The sequence below is a fragment of the Lupinus angustifolius genome, chromosome LG12, assembly GCF_001865875.1.
Source record: "Lupinus angustifolius cultivar Tanjil chromosome LG12, LupAngTanjil_v1.0, whole genome shotgun sequence".
NCBI classification, from domain to species: Eukaryota; Viridiplantae; Streptophyta; class Magnoliopsida; order Fabales; family Fabaceae; genus Lupinus; species Lupinus angustifolius.
In genome coordinates, this window is record NC_032020.1 from 15,269,805 (window position 1) to 15,284,854 (window position 15,050).

Sequence of the window (15,050 nt, forward strand, 5' to 3'; positions counted from 1 at the left end):
TTCACTTCATTCTTTATTTCATATTATATGATTGGCAGGATAATCATCTTAGTCAAATTCTGCCAGCTTGAATAATATCCCTACCATAGCCCACCATTCATAGTTTTATATGCATGGAGTATATTCAGATTTCAGAAACACACGAGGGTCTGTGTCAGTGTCTGTGATATAAACTTATCATCCCATTATATACATAATAATAAAAAAAGGATCATGAAAAAATGGAATTAATAGCATTATTTGCTGCAATGTGTGTATGGGTTTTTTGTCTTTTTATCATATTTGAGTCTTTGACCAGATGCACTAGAGAATAGACAGCAAAAGAAGCACGACAATGAAATAAGGACTATTATTATTTCGCACTGAGTATTTCTCTCTAAATGAAGACTTTAACAGCAAGTAATAATAGATTAGTTGGACAATAAGGAAAGATTAGGCCACAAAACAAATTTAGCTTCACTCATTAATCTTCAAGAATTAATATATAGTTATTCAAACTTTGGCTGATGAAAACAGATACATCAATCAATAGGAAAAAATAAATGTGAGAGGGTATCATCTCTCAAGTTCTCAACTCAAATCATATGCTACAAATTTCCTGTACTATTAATATCTTTCTATATTTGCTACCAATTTCCATCAAGAGAAACAGTTCATCAAAAAATAAACAAACAAAATTAAAGAATTTACAGTTCAAACATATATATCATCATCATCATCATATATGCTGGAATGCATCAAAACTTGCTCCTGCTAGATCTTCTGACAGTGACGTTAAAGGATAGCTACTTAAATCTATTGAACCATGAGTAGTCTGCAAATGGTGTTGCTCTTCTTCCCAAGAATTACATGTCTTGAATTCTTCTGATTTTATGGCATTGAACTGAAATAAAGGGTCTAACTTGTTCTCAGCATCCCAAGAGAACCCTGCAGCATTTTCCATCATTTGATGACACCCTCCTCCTGCTGCTGCAGTAAAAATACTCATGTTTGAGCTATTATTGCTTGAACTTTCTTTCACCTGATTATTATGATTACTATTATCATTCATGAACAAGGAACTGATTTTAGAACCTGAGTTGTTGTCTGAAGAAAACTCTGTCAAGGACACGTGATCCGAATTGGTTAGGCTTGGCATTGAAGAGAAGCAATAGGTAGAATTTGTTGCAAACTGGTTTTGATCAAACAATGTTTTAATGCTTGTTTGATAACTGCTACTGACATGTAAACCATAACCAGAGTTTTGTGCAACACTCATTTGGAAATTATCATAGTTGGACAAAGGGTCTAATGTTTGATTGCTCATGAAAATTTCTCTTGAAGTTTCTGCTAATCTTCCATCATCATAGTAATTCGAATTGCTTATTAGAAATGGTGAACCTTGTGATGAAGCTAATAAGGTTGAAGTAGTTGAAGGGCCTATAGAAAATGGTATTTGTATTTGTGGTGGTGACTCTGTGCTTGTCTTCTCTTCTTTCACATTAGCTTCATTGAGAGGCTTGTGTGTTGTTGGGTCCATCCCTTGCCTCAATAGTTTCTTCTTCAAACATGAATTCCAGAAATTTTTTATCTCGTTATCTGTTCTTCCTGGTAGTTGTGCTGCAATTTGAGCCCACCTAACATATATTGAAAAGAAAATCATTTCATAACTCAAAACTCAAATATTAATAGATACCTTCTTTTTTGTGTATCAAAGACAAAAAATTATGTTTTTATGCCATATTGATCATGCTTCAATGTATGTTACCTATTTCCAAGGACTTCATGAAGACTTATTATAAGATCCTCCTCTTGTTGTGAGAACATTCCTCTCTTTAAATCAGGCCTCAAATAATTTATCCATCTCAACCTGCAACTCTTTCCACATCTTTGAAGTCCTGCAACTCATGAAACTAGCTAAGTTAGACTCTTCTCCTTGTTTAGTAACAAAAAGATAGAACAAGAAGTAAAATATGACCAATGATGAGAACTTTCTTTGATGAAACATGCTATAAATAGTTATTTAGTTACCAGCAAGTTTAGGAACAGAACTCCAGCATCCAACACCAAATCTTGTTATATAATTGAAAAGCTTCTCATCTTCATCAGGGGACCATAAACCTTTCCTCATTTTTTGCTTCACAGAAGAGGAATGGCGACCCATTTGTGAGAGGAAAGAGGGAATGCCAAAGAATGAATGATACTTAGTTTTTTTCTAAGGAAGGACCTTGAACTCTTAAGTGGTCACTAGCACTATATAGCGTGAAATATTTACCTTCAGTACTTTTGTCATGAAAAGTAATTATAATTAAGTGTTGGAAATATAGTTATATTGTGTGTGGGGTGGCGAAGGAGTAACTCAAATTAATTGTGTTCATTTAAGGAGAAGAGTGATGAAATTAAAATTATGAATCATATACTTAGGATTGAAGTCAAGAGAGAGAAACATGAGGAAGGTGCAGCAATCAAGTGTTTTTTACGCAAATCCAATGCTGCTTTTGCAATGAAATGGATTGGTTTTAAAGGTATCCCTATTTCTAGAAAATTAAAATAAATTAGAACAACTCTATAAAGTACAAACGTGCGTACTAATATAGGTTAATTAAGTATTAACCTCATTCTCTTTTTTCTTTTATTCTGTCTGAAATATAACCTCGTATAGTAAATAATGGTCATGTATATCTTTTGCATGTTTCGATGGACCCTTTGGCGCTTTATTAAATTAAATAATAGTCATCAATCATCACCTGTCATAGCATGATTGATCTTTGGTTTTACCCTATGACAATATGATCACATACATTCCTATATGTCACTCTAAAATCTAAACTATATATGAAAGAAAAAAATTAATTAGATACGTGCAAATTGAGATGAAGGTTACTTCTTATTATTATTTTAATAATTTTTAATACTAAAGAATGATATATATGTACACCCTTTTCTTAAAAAAAATGAATTCAAAAGTTTTATACTTTGTCATTGTATCATTTACTACATACAAATTAATGATGAATTATGTATTTAGTATATATAAATTTTTACGCTAATAATACATAGATATTGCACTCATAAATTTAATATTATAATTAATTTGTTATAGAAAATGGATATAGAGATTTTATATAGGATATAAGTTAAAAAATAAAAGATATAAACTTTATTAATTTATAGAGACGGTAGGAAGGTAAATTTAATTTTAGAGAGATAATAACATATAAATATAAAAAAAGAATGATAATATTATATAAATGCTCTCGATATATACAAGATAATAGTAAAATTATAATATTTAATTAACGGATATTGGTTCAAGTGTACATGTTTGATTCCTCTTAAGCAATGTGTCGGATTCGAGTCTTGTGGATGGAAAAATACTTGTTGAGAGAGCTAGTCTCACATACATGTAAATGTTCCCAGATCGGACATGATTGCCTCTAGTACGAGTTTACATTGGGAAACCAACAAAAATACAATATTTGAAAATTATGCTTCGATGATTCTTATTTGTCCATTTAAATTTTATACGGAATTTAAAATTAATGGTAAAAAGAAGAAAAAATTCTATATAATTATGTAGAAGTCCACTTTATATATATTGGTAAATATTGATATATATATATATATATATATATATATATAGTTTCATAGACCTGAATTTATAGTGCCTTTTGAGTTTAGAGAAAATGTATAGAGATATAGATAAAATGTTAAAATAACAAAATAATTAATTTGATTTTTCATAAGGACTACTTTCTTAATTTAGTATTACTTGCTGTTCATATAATTTTGACCTATTATGACTATAATCAGATTATTTTGAACAATTTTAGTTAGATTTTATTTTTAAACAAATTCGAAGTCGTAATCCGACAACAAATAGGGATGTGGGCTTTGCTTGCCAGCTACTTTTATGCAATGCATTTGTGTTCGGATGTGAGAAAATAATAAAATAAAATTCCTTTTTTATAGTTTGTTTATTTATGTATATTTGTTGGCCATAGATGTTTAGAGTTTTCTGTGAAGGTTAAGAATACAATAAAAGCAGCCCACAGTGGTACTCGGAAGTAGGGCTGGAAACGAGTTCAACCTAATTGAACCAGAGTTTAGCTCGATAATGATTGGTTCAGCTCGAAACTCGACTTGAGTTCGGCTCGGTTAAAGTTCGTGAACTGTTCGATTCAGTTCGAATAGTTCATTTAGACAACTTAAATAACTAATTAAATTTGAAAAAAATACCACAAAAGGTTTTATATATATAATCATAATCTTCTTTATACAATATAATAATAATAAATATAAAAAATAATGTTTAGGTCATAATAAACATAAAAATTAATTTATATATATAAATATATTGAGTCAGCTCATGAACCTAACGAGTCGAACTATATTCAACTCAAGTTTGACTCATTTATAAACATAAAAATTAAGTTCATCGAGTTAAATAATAAATTGAGTTTCGAACAAATACCGAATTGATTCGGTTCATTCCCAGCCCTACCCGAAAGGATGTGTGGCCTTCATGGACATATTGACTTTAAATAAATTAAAAGAAGAAGAAGGAAAAGAGAGTCTCATATGTCAATGGTACTTATTAATTTAAGAGTCCAATAAAAACAGTAAACATATGCAATTTCTAGTTACTGACAATATAATGGTCTAGTGGTATAATTATATAAGACCTTGTTATATTTTTAAGATAATTAAACAGTGAAATGTTTGATTCTTATAAGCGTCACTTATTAAAATGAACAATTATACACTCAAAAAAGATTAATTTGTTACCTAAAAAGTCAGATAGCTAGTACCAATAACTGGTTTTCAACCCACGTTTTTGTCGATCTTGCCGCTACCCATTTTATGCAATTACCAAAGCAAATGCATTCCTAAACGAGTTTGGCCATTAGTGGCAATTATATTTATAAATAGATGAGCGCTTTTTGAAGGAGCAATAACGGATCATGTAATTTATTGATCATTTTGGCTTATAATACAAGTTGTTTTTTTGTTGGTTATTTAGGGCTATATTAATTTCGCTACTTGAGTTGGGGATAAACAATTAAAAATAATAGAATGATATTAAGAATATAAAGTTGTTATTTCTTAAAATATAAATGTTTAGTTCAGTATTGTTAAAACAATTTCATACCGGTTGGTTGAACCGGTCTTAATACCGATACGGTACAACAATTATATTGACCATACAATTATACCAGTTGAAGTTGGCTAAAACCGGTCAAAACTGATCATATGGTCGATTTTCAATTGAACCGTACCAGATTAAAATTATTTTTTTTAACAAAAATAAAAAATAGTTTTTATTGATTTTTCAACAATGTTAATATATTATATATGTATATTTAACTTCGCGGTATGCAGTTTAATTAGTGAACCACCGATTAAACTGTTATATCACTATATCAGTACTCTAACCGGTTTGATCACCGATGTTAATAAAGTTTTTAATGCATACATATTTTTTAAGTATGTGGTATGGGTTTAGAGAAACTCATTAGTTAATTATACTTCTTTTCAATAAAGGTCCGTTACACTGTAGGAAAGATTATTGCCATTATACACGGAAAACCCCATTAAGCATTCTTATTCCTCTAAAAATTAGCTTTGACAATTGACATAATAGATAAGAAAGAAAATAAAATTATCACCAAATTCGACATTTGTGGAATATCAGTGGTTTTATGCCAGTAAGATTATATATTCAACAAAACAATATATTATATGTAAAGTAAAAATATTTAAATTGAATAGATCGATATAAGAACTATTAACTAAATATCAAATTCAGTAATACAAACAACGAAATAGAGACAAAAATTAAAACATGTTTCCGAAGTCAAAACATGCTTAACTTTGAAGAATTGAAGCTTAACTAGTTTGATGTGTGCTTATATTTATGTTTCTTCATGGATGTATTTTATTCTAAGTGAAAAGGATTAATGTCATTTGAGCAGTACAAGAGTTTGATATATTTGTATATAAAAAATATTATTAAAGGGTTTTCATTTTATGCATTCAATAATACTTCAGAAAATTATTTTACCTCCTATCGAATATGAGAATACAATGTGAAACCAAAAAAATACATCATGCTACGGATATTTTCTTATATATGGTGTCCTTTTCATTAGAAAAGGAAGATAACTTAAACCTCAAAACATAAGCACTGTTTTGAATAAAAAATATGTCACGAGATAGGAAGGGACGGCCAATGTAGAATTAGGCCTATAAACTAAAGCGAGGTTTAAATTAGAACCTTTTAAACTAATTAAAGTAAATAACATTAAAAATTATCCAATATTTTTTCGGGTGAAAATAGTGTGATAGAGTCATTTTAAAAAAAATGTTGAAATTAAAAATAAAAGTATTTTGGGATGATGAAGTATTAAATGGGCCCTTTTATTTTGTTTGGGGTTACTTTTTCTCTTGTTCAAAATGGGGCCTTTTGTTACGAGGGGAATATTAGCAATTAGCAATATTTCATGGGATTTAAAGCAATGGCTTGTGACTTTGTGGATTTTATGCTTTTAAATGCTGTGGTGTTCCTGTATTGTCTTCTTAATGGTTACAAAACACCACCCTTAAACAAAATACAAAACTCATAACTCATATCCTTAAAAAATTCTGTTTGATTTCCTAGTTATATGAGTTTCCTTTGAAAAAACTCAATAGCATTTTTCTTACGTACAGATTAAAAATATCGCTGATTTAGAACGTAGTAACATTGATAGGACATAATTAAAGAGACTGGTGAAACAAACAACCCAAGTAACACATCATATATACATGACCGTCTCATTATCCATCATGCACCACGATGGTCCCCGAATTGACAATGAATTACATACATGTGATAAGTTGTCTTCTTTGCAATTTGGTGTTATAGGAAAAGATTTTATTTGATGACTTTTTTTTTATATAAGAGACAATCGTGGCATTTCACTACACAGCTTCTTAAAATAATGGCTCTTCGTTTTATTGGTAGTTAGGGATGACAATTATATTAGGGGTCTGTTTCACGGTTATTATTTAGAGGGGTAATAGAGAGAAGAAAAACTTGAAAGCTATAAAATATGTTTATTAGATATTAGATAATATTAAAATTTTATTTTTTCATTCAAACTCAACTTGTGAATTAATCATTAGACTAGAAACTAACACAAGTTGATGTCTAGTATAAGACATAGTTAATTCAATATGAGTAGAAGTATACTTAGTTGGTTTTAGTTAGGGGCAATGGGAAAAGATAAATTATATTTTAAGGGAAAACAAAGTTTGATATACCTTGAACTATACCGATGATAGCATATATAAATACATTGATAAAGCATTGTTTAATATTATATTAACATTATTAATCATATCTCAATTGTAAAATAATATATAGTTTTCGTTAGTAATATATGTCATAAAATGATACTTTATTTATCAATTATTATTGATTTATAAAAAGTGACATTTTTCACTTTAACAAGAAGATTTATAAATTTTTATCATTACTCATCTGATCATCTCACTTATTAATTTGTATAAATTAACAATTTTTAAACAAAAAATAATATAAATTAAATGGATGATGTGAATAGATTTTATGTTTTGTAGGATGATGAGGTGATGGTTGAGAACTTGAGATGATGTAATAATTTGTTATATGTATATAGCGTAGGTACTCATTAATATAACTTGAAAGGGTTTTGAGGCATTTGATGAAAGGCATAGTGATGGGTATCGGGGAGGAGAGTGGTGCTTCGCTACCATCTTCTGGTGCAGACGCAAAGAAACGCCGGGTCACCTACTTCTACGAACCCACCATCGGCCACTACTACTACGGCCAGGGCCATCCTATGAAGCCCCACCGAATCCAAATGGCCCACAACCTCATTGTCCACTACTCCCTCCACCGCCACATGGAGATCAACCGTCCCTTCCTTGCCGCCGCCAACGACATCCGCCGCTTCCACTCCCCTGACTACGTCGATTTCCTCTCCTCCGTCTCCCCCGAGACTATCTCCGAGATTGCCTTCTCCCGCCAACTCAAGCGCTTCAATGTCGGCGAGGACTGCCCCGTCTTCGACGGTCTCTTCAACTTCTGCCAGGCCTCCGCTGGAGGATCCATTGGCGCCGCCGTCAAGCTTAACCGTGGCGACGCTGATATCGCTATCAATTGGGCTGGCGGTTTGCACCATGCCAAGAAAGGTGAAGCTTCTGGGTTTTGTTACGTCAACGATATTGTTCTCGGTATCCTTGAGCTTCTCAAGGTTCATAGGGTAATTTCCACTTTCTTTTCTATTTTCAAATTTTATTAACTTCTTTTTAGCTTGTGGATTCTCTGTTGTATAGAGCTATGTTATTTTTATTTTCATGTTCGAAAGTTTTGGACTTTTTGCAATAAAAAAGTACTGTTCTGCACTTAAACTCTGTCGACTAGGTAATACTAATCAATTTCATGTCTTGTTAAGTAGGAATGCTCAGTCATTGTCATGCTTATATATTTAACTTTACATGCCAAACATATTAAGCGTGTGTTTGCTTCAGTTTTTGTGTGCTTAAACACCAGTCTCACATGACACGTTGTAGATTCTGCATTTTTGTGCTCTTGAATGCGCTATTTGCCAAATGCAATGTGCAACCAAACAAGCTATAAGAACAATCTGGAATTGAATACAATCTCATTTTCCATTCCTAAACCCATCAAATAGTGGAATAGGCCATTCCATGTCTTGTTATGGATTGTCTAGAAGTACCTTCATATGCAATCATTAACCCTGGACCTTCCTTGACCCTGGGATTACTTGGGAAGCTATAATTTCATGTTTGCGAAGCTATAATCCCCCATAAATTATTGGAATGTGATGACTTTCATGCTTTTTTAAAATGTGGTTAGAGTTATGACTTGGATTACTCGTTGCATACAATGGGTGGATACTGAAAGACAGGGAGAGGATGAAGGAGAAGAGAATAATATTTAAAATAAATAAATAATTTCAGTTTAACATGTCCTATAGAAACATTTAACAAGTTATCATATTTTGAAAGGAGATGGCATGGACCAATAAGGGAGAAAGTGTCAAAAAGGGTGTTTCTAACACTACTCTAAAGTGATATATGGGTGATTCTCAATGCTGTGGTAAACTATTATTATTACTCTAAGATAGGCTGTGTAGAAGTGAGTGGAAGCAATGGATTCTAAGATAAATTTGATCTCTGTTTTGAAGGGTTTGTATCTTTCCCTGCCTGCATCCTCACCCTTTTGTTTCACTTCTTTAACAATACATCTTTGCCATTTCCTAGTTCTTCTATGTGTAAAAATCACAATTACTTTTCTAGTTATATGGAATTCTGTTGTAATGAGTTATTATTTTGTTATATATCTACATACATATACACATACATACACATATATATGTATATACATATACATACATATGTATATATATATATATTTATATATAATGTAGTCTCTTCCTGGATATGTTGTTCTCACTATCTGTTTTGTTACTCGGAAGCGCGTTCTGTATGTTGACATTGATGTTCACCATGGTGACGGTGTTGAGGAGGCATTTTACACAACCGATAGAGTGATGACTGTGTCTTTTCATAAGTTTGGGGACTTTTTCCCTGGCACTGGACACATCAGAGACATTGGGGTGGGCCCAGGAAAGAATTATGCTCTCAATGTCCCATTAAATGATGGATTGGATGATAACAGTTTCCGGGGTTTGTTTCGATCTGTCATTCAAAAAGTCATGGAGGTTTATCAGCCTGATGCAGTTGTTCTTCAATGTGGAGCTGATTCATTGTCTGGTGACAGATTGGGTTGCTTCAACTTAACTGTAAAAGGCCATGCAGATTGCCTTCGATTCCTTAGATCTTTCAATGTTCCTCTGATGGTTTTGGGTGGGGGAGGATATACGATTCGGAACGTTGCTCGTTGTTGGTGTTATGAGGTCCCTTTCTTTCTCTTGGGCTTGATTATGAATGTTGCATTTTGGTATTAGTTTAATGTTACTTATTTGATTACATACTCTATCTTTTAGACAGCAGTGGCAGTCGGAGTGGAGCCTGATAATAAGTTGCCTTATAATGAATATTATGAGTATTTTGGCCCAGATTATACTCTTCATGTCGATCCAAGCAAGATGGACAACCTAAACACACCTAAGGATATGGAAAAAATAAGGTATCTTTACTATTAATTTCTTTAAGATTGAATGAGAGTTGATTTTAACCAATTTTTGTTTGCCCAAGTGGCAAGGAGCTTGCTTCTCGTTAAAAAAGGTATGGGTTTCGAGTCTTGTGAATGAAATAAATAGGCGCTACGAGAGCTTTGCTCACTTAATAGGTCTTCCTGACATGACTTAGATTAGTCAGAGTCCAATGTGACTTTCGGATATCGAATTGGAAGAACATGACTTTCACTTAATTTGAAATATCGAAGTATGTAGATTTTAGTTTAGCAAGATGTGCATAAATCCTATTTTAGGTAAAAATTGGAAATCATATCATACCATAAGTCACAAGGTTTAAGCATCTTGGTTCAATTATTCAAAATAATCGGTAAATTAAGGGAAACGTAACCGTTGGTTTCAAAGCGGGGTATATGAAATGAAGAAGTGCTTAAAGTGTTATATGTAGTAGAAAAGTCCCATATGGAAATGTTGTGTCACACAAGTGTAAGCCTGATGATGTTGTATAGAACTGAATGTCTAGTGATGAATTGCTAATAAAAGAATAGACATGCAGTAGTGATGGAATAGTTGTGTTGGATGAGTCAACAAACTAGATATAATAGGATTAAGAGTGAATGAGATATAGAAAAAGCCATTGATATTTAATTAATGTACTCCCAGTAGAATCCATTAAGTATAGATGATCACTGGTATCTTGAATGCTATTCTGATGCTAGCATTTCCATGTAGCAAACAGTGCCTTAAATTTTTTATTAATTTTACAGGAGTGTACTGCTAGAACAGATTTCAAGACTTCCCCATGCTCCCAGTGTGTCTTTTTACACAACACCTCCAACCATCCCAGTTCCAGAAGAGGTTGGTACTTAGTAACAATTGCTGTTATTGTTCCTCTCCTATTTGCTTCTTTTTTGTTTAAATTTATTATTGATTCAGGTTGAAGAGGACATGGATAGGAGAACAAACCCTCGCATATGGAGGGGTGAAGATTGTGATTCTGATCACGATGGTGAAAAGGCTGATTCGAAGTGTTAAACATAAATAGCCATATGAGGTAGGGATTATAATTTGTTTTAAAGCTGAATGCATATGCATTTTTTTTGTCTAACCAAGAGTATCTTTCAGTCTCTCTGAGTAAAGAACTAATCTATGAGAGGAATTTATTGGGCACTCTGCACTCGTTAAGCTGTTACCCAACTATCTTTTTTAGCTGTTTGAAAATGAATTCAATAACGCTAAGAAATATACTCTTTGAAACAGGGATGGTGCAGATAACATGGAAGAAGATAAGCCAGAAGGGCATCCACCTTCTTGCTGCTGAGAAAATGAAAGTTGTTGTTGCACATCATGTTTGTGTTACATTTTTTGATTCATTTTTAATGGATTAGTTTGTTTTTGACCCATCCATTATGATACAACCAAAAACTTTTCCAATTCGTCAGTTTTACACCCCCAAGTGTTTGTATGATTCAACATGAATTATATGGATTTGTTTTGGGGAGGTAATTACATTGAGCCATATAATATAGACAAACAACTCTTGTGAATGCGAAGAATGTGTAATTCAACATTGTGCATATATAGTTTGGAGTAAAAATTTTGTTCCTTCTCATATGAATCATTTTGGTTCCTTAGATTATTTTCTTTCTAGTCCTTCCCGTCTGCCCTTATTGTCATTTGTATCAGATCATTTTTTTATGTTTGGTCATTCACATATGTACAATTGTACTATCACTGCCCTTTTACTGGCTTCGAGCTATCATGTTTTTGTTTCCAAAAATACTAGTAGGAGACCCAAGCGTTCGCACAGGAATAATATGTATTGCATGAATTTAATTAAATAGTGATTATATAACTTGTTAAATGAAATGTGATGGAGGAATGTCTATTAAAACATGTTTTGTAGTGATCTAGTGCAAATATAAAGATGGTGGTACAATGAAATGATATTGAACTTGTAATGTTAAAAAAAGGAAACATGTTAGGAAAAGTTGAATGAATTTAGATGGAAAATTACATGATTTATTTTTAACAGGAGAATGTAACTAAAGATTAACTCATAAACCTTGCTTTGTATATATTTGATTGTTAACGTAAAGCTGTTGTACAGTCATATCATATTGAAATCTGTTATTTAAAAAAAATTAGTTAGAAATAAATATTTCAAACGTAATGTAAAATAAGTTGTAGAATATCTGTTAAAGATTTTGGAAAACTTCTTTATAAATAACATTTGTCGTCGTCTTCAATGGTTTACCATCCTTGTCATGTATCAATATTTTCAATCCTTTTTTGTTCTATACTCTTTAAACAGCTAAATACAATTAACCATGATTGAATACTGGTCTAGGTAAATACAATCGCACACTCTCTAGTGATTGACCTTGCGATTTGTTGATTATCATAGCGTATGACACAATTATAGGGAACTGTATTCTAATAAGCATGAAATGTCATGGAGATTGGGATGGTGACATTGATAACCTAGGAATGTAAGTGATATTTCTAATGTTTTTTCCAGACATTATCTTTGCCTCAAGTACATGATTAGCCAACTACGTAATCACCAATCTTGTACCATTACATAACCCTTCAGTCTGATCTAAGTTCCTTAATAGCATAATCGGGGTGTATACTTTTAGCTTGATCTTATAATTTGGAAGTCTTGATGTTGAAAGTGAATTTAGAAATTCAGAAGTTAATATGTTGAATGCTTCATTGTCATTAGCATCAAACATATCAACTGCATCTGAACTCAAGTATTCTTTTTCATCGCCTGTAAATATACATTAGAATAGTTATTAATATAAATCTAATAAATTTAATACATTTAAAATAATGTGCATGTTAAATAAAATTGAATACTTTACCTGGAATTTTCATCAGAACATATTTATTGATTTGATCAAAAATCTCAATTGTTGATGCAAGTATTGCTCTACATTGGAGGAATTGTTCATCCTTATAATGTTCTTGTAAGTTTGGGTAGGTGCTACTGACTATCACATCAATTGGGTTATCATAATTTACAATCAGAAGTTCCTCTGGGATATCAATTTCAGCAGAACCATCATTAGGTTCAGATAATTTTCCATTTCTCATCTTTAGTATCCACTCAGAGAATTGCTTGATATCTGATTCATTGTCATAATTTTATAAACGCATGTTCTTTGTAAGGGTTAAAATGCCAAAGATAAGAAGCATTAATTGTTGCATGCACAATATCTGAACGACAACCTCTTGGAACCACAAGTAATATTTGTCTAAAATCACCTCCAAATACTACAACCTCTCCTCCAAACAGAATTGAGCCATTTGTTGTTCCCATGATGTCACAAAGACTTTTATCAAGTGCTTCGAAGCAAAACTTATGTGCCATTGGAGCTTCATCCATATAATTAACTTTGTATGTTTCAATAATTCTGCAAGTTCAGTCCCTTGATGAATGTTGCAAACAGAGTTGTCAAAAGTTGGTAATGGAATTTTGAATTTAGAATGTGTTGTCCTACCCCATATAATAGTAAAGAAACTATAACATTTGAAGCCACAGTCAATACAATATGTTTTTGAGATCTCAATGCATATGTTAGGGTTCGCCACATGTGCGTTTTTCAAGTTCCTCCATAACCATATAGAAAAAACATGCGACCTTGTTGACAGTTAACAACTTGCATTATAGTCTTGAATATCTTATATTGTTCTTCTGCATAATATGAAATAAAATTGTGTTTTATCATGTTACTATTACAAATAGATTATTTTGAACTAACATTAAACAAAGAATTTGGTAAGAAAATGGAAGTACCTGTTAAAGAGTTGAAAAGAGTATTGAAGTTTCTCTTTAATTCATTTGTATCATAATTAAGCTGTTGATATATTAGTCTATTTCCTAATTGACTTGTTATGTACCCATTTGGGTATGACATTGAAGGATAGTCTTTCAAACTGCTTCGATTTCCTTCAAGTAGTTTTTCAATCTCCAATAAAGTTAGATTTTATAGTTGTTGATCCGTAAGCACCAACCCTATCATGTATAAAATGTGTTATATAATATAAGATATTTAAATAAAACAAAGTTTTAATAATACAATGTAATATAGTTGTTGAATTCCTTGATTATTGGAGATATTACTTTGATTGTAGAGAATTCCATCAGATAACCATTGCCACGTGTTCTCCCAAACATGATTTGGCCTATTCATTGATGTGGATAAAAGCATTGTGACAAATAATTTCCTCAAGTAGAAACCAGAACCCCAATCCTTTGCTTCTTTTAGAGCTTCAATGTATTCTCTATAATCCTTAAGTAAGCCACATGCAAAGCAAACATCCTTGAATGTTTCATATCAAATATTTGAAATAGTTCTAATATCTTCATAACATGTTGGTCCTTTAACAACTGTCAACATCATCCTAAGATAGTATAGCTCACCGATGCATGGAGAAACCCAAATTAATCTTCCAATTGTATAACATGATTTTCTTGGCTTTCAAGACCTAGTTTTTTTTCACATAAACAAATTTTGACACATATTGAGTATAACCCAAAGTTCTACCTTCTGGATATTTTTTATTGGCTTCCATCCAGGATGTAAACATAGATTCTGATACAGTTGCTCTTGAAAGAATATTGTCTATATCCTCGTGATCATTAAAGTAAACAAGATGTTCTCCTGGAAGATGAAAGTATAATCATTCAACAACTGGTTGTCTCCCATGAATTGGAAATTTAAAAATTCTCCAACATGCTTCTGACGGTGATACATATCTACAATCAAGATATTGTTTAACCTCATCAACATTACCGGGAGCCTGTGATGCACCATCATTTGTTGGTTCAATAACCGTTGTGATCCTATCATA

The 15,050-nt window shown here is 31.9% G+C and overlaps 1 protein-coding gene and 1 pseudogene across 2 annotated transcripts; one reads left to right on the plus strand and one right to left on the minus strand.

Moving 5' to 3' along the window:
- Positions 470-2,419, minus strand: LOC109361635 (myb-related protein 305-like). Of its 2 annotated transcripts, XM_019607148.1 has the most exons (4): positions 2,011-2,414; positions 1,748-1,877; positions 1,075-1,616; positions 470-969 (listed from the first exon to the last, which is right to left on the minus strand). In XM_019607148.1, the coding sequence occupies exons 1-4, from the start codon at positions 2,141-2,143 to the stop codon at positions 719-721; spliced, it is 1,056 nt and encodes a 351-aa protein (XP_019462693.1). In that variant the 5' UTR covers positions 2,144-2,414; the 3' UTR covers positions 470-718. The 2 variants fall into 2 exon arrangements, with proteins under 2 accessions (XP_019462693.1, XP_019462692.1); XM_019607147.1 differs by having other exon boundaries at positions 470-1,616; positions 2,011-2,419.
- On the plus strand, positions 7,678-11,794 carry LOC109361565 (annotated as a pseudogene).

What these genes read in the sequence shown, in the direction of transcription:
- LOC109361635 (XM_019607147.1), bottom strand. Translation starts at nt 2,143, where the DNA reads ATGGGTCGCCATTCCTCTTCTGTGAAGCAAAAAATGAGGAAAGGTTTA. An exon ending in TTCTGTTCCTAAACTTGCTG is followed by an intron (nt 1,878 to 2,010) that starts GTAACTAAATAA and finishes CATGAGTTGCAG; the next exon opens with GACTTCAAAGATGTGGAAAG. An exon ending in CATGAAGTCCTTGGAAATAG is followed by an intron (nt 1,617 to 1,747) that starts GTAACATACATT and finishes AATATATGTTAG; the next exon opens with GTGGGCTCAAATTGCAGCAC.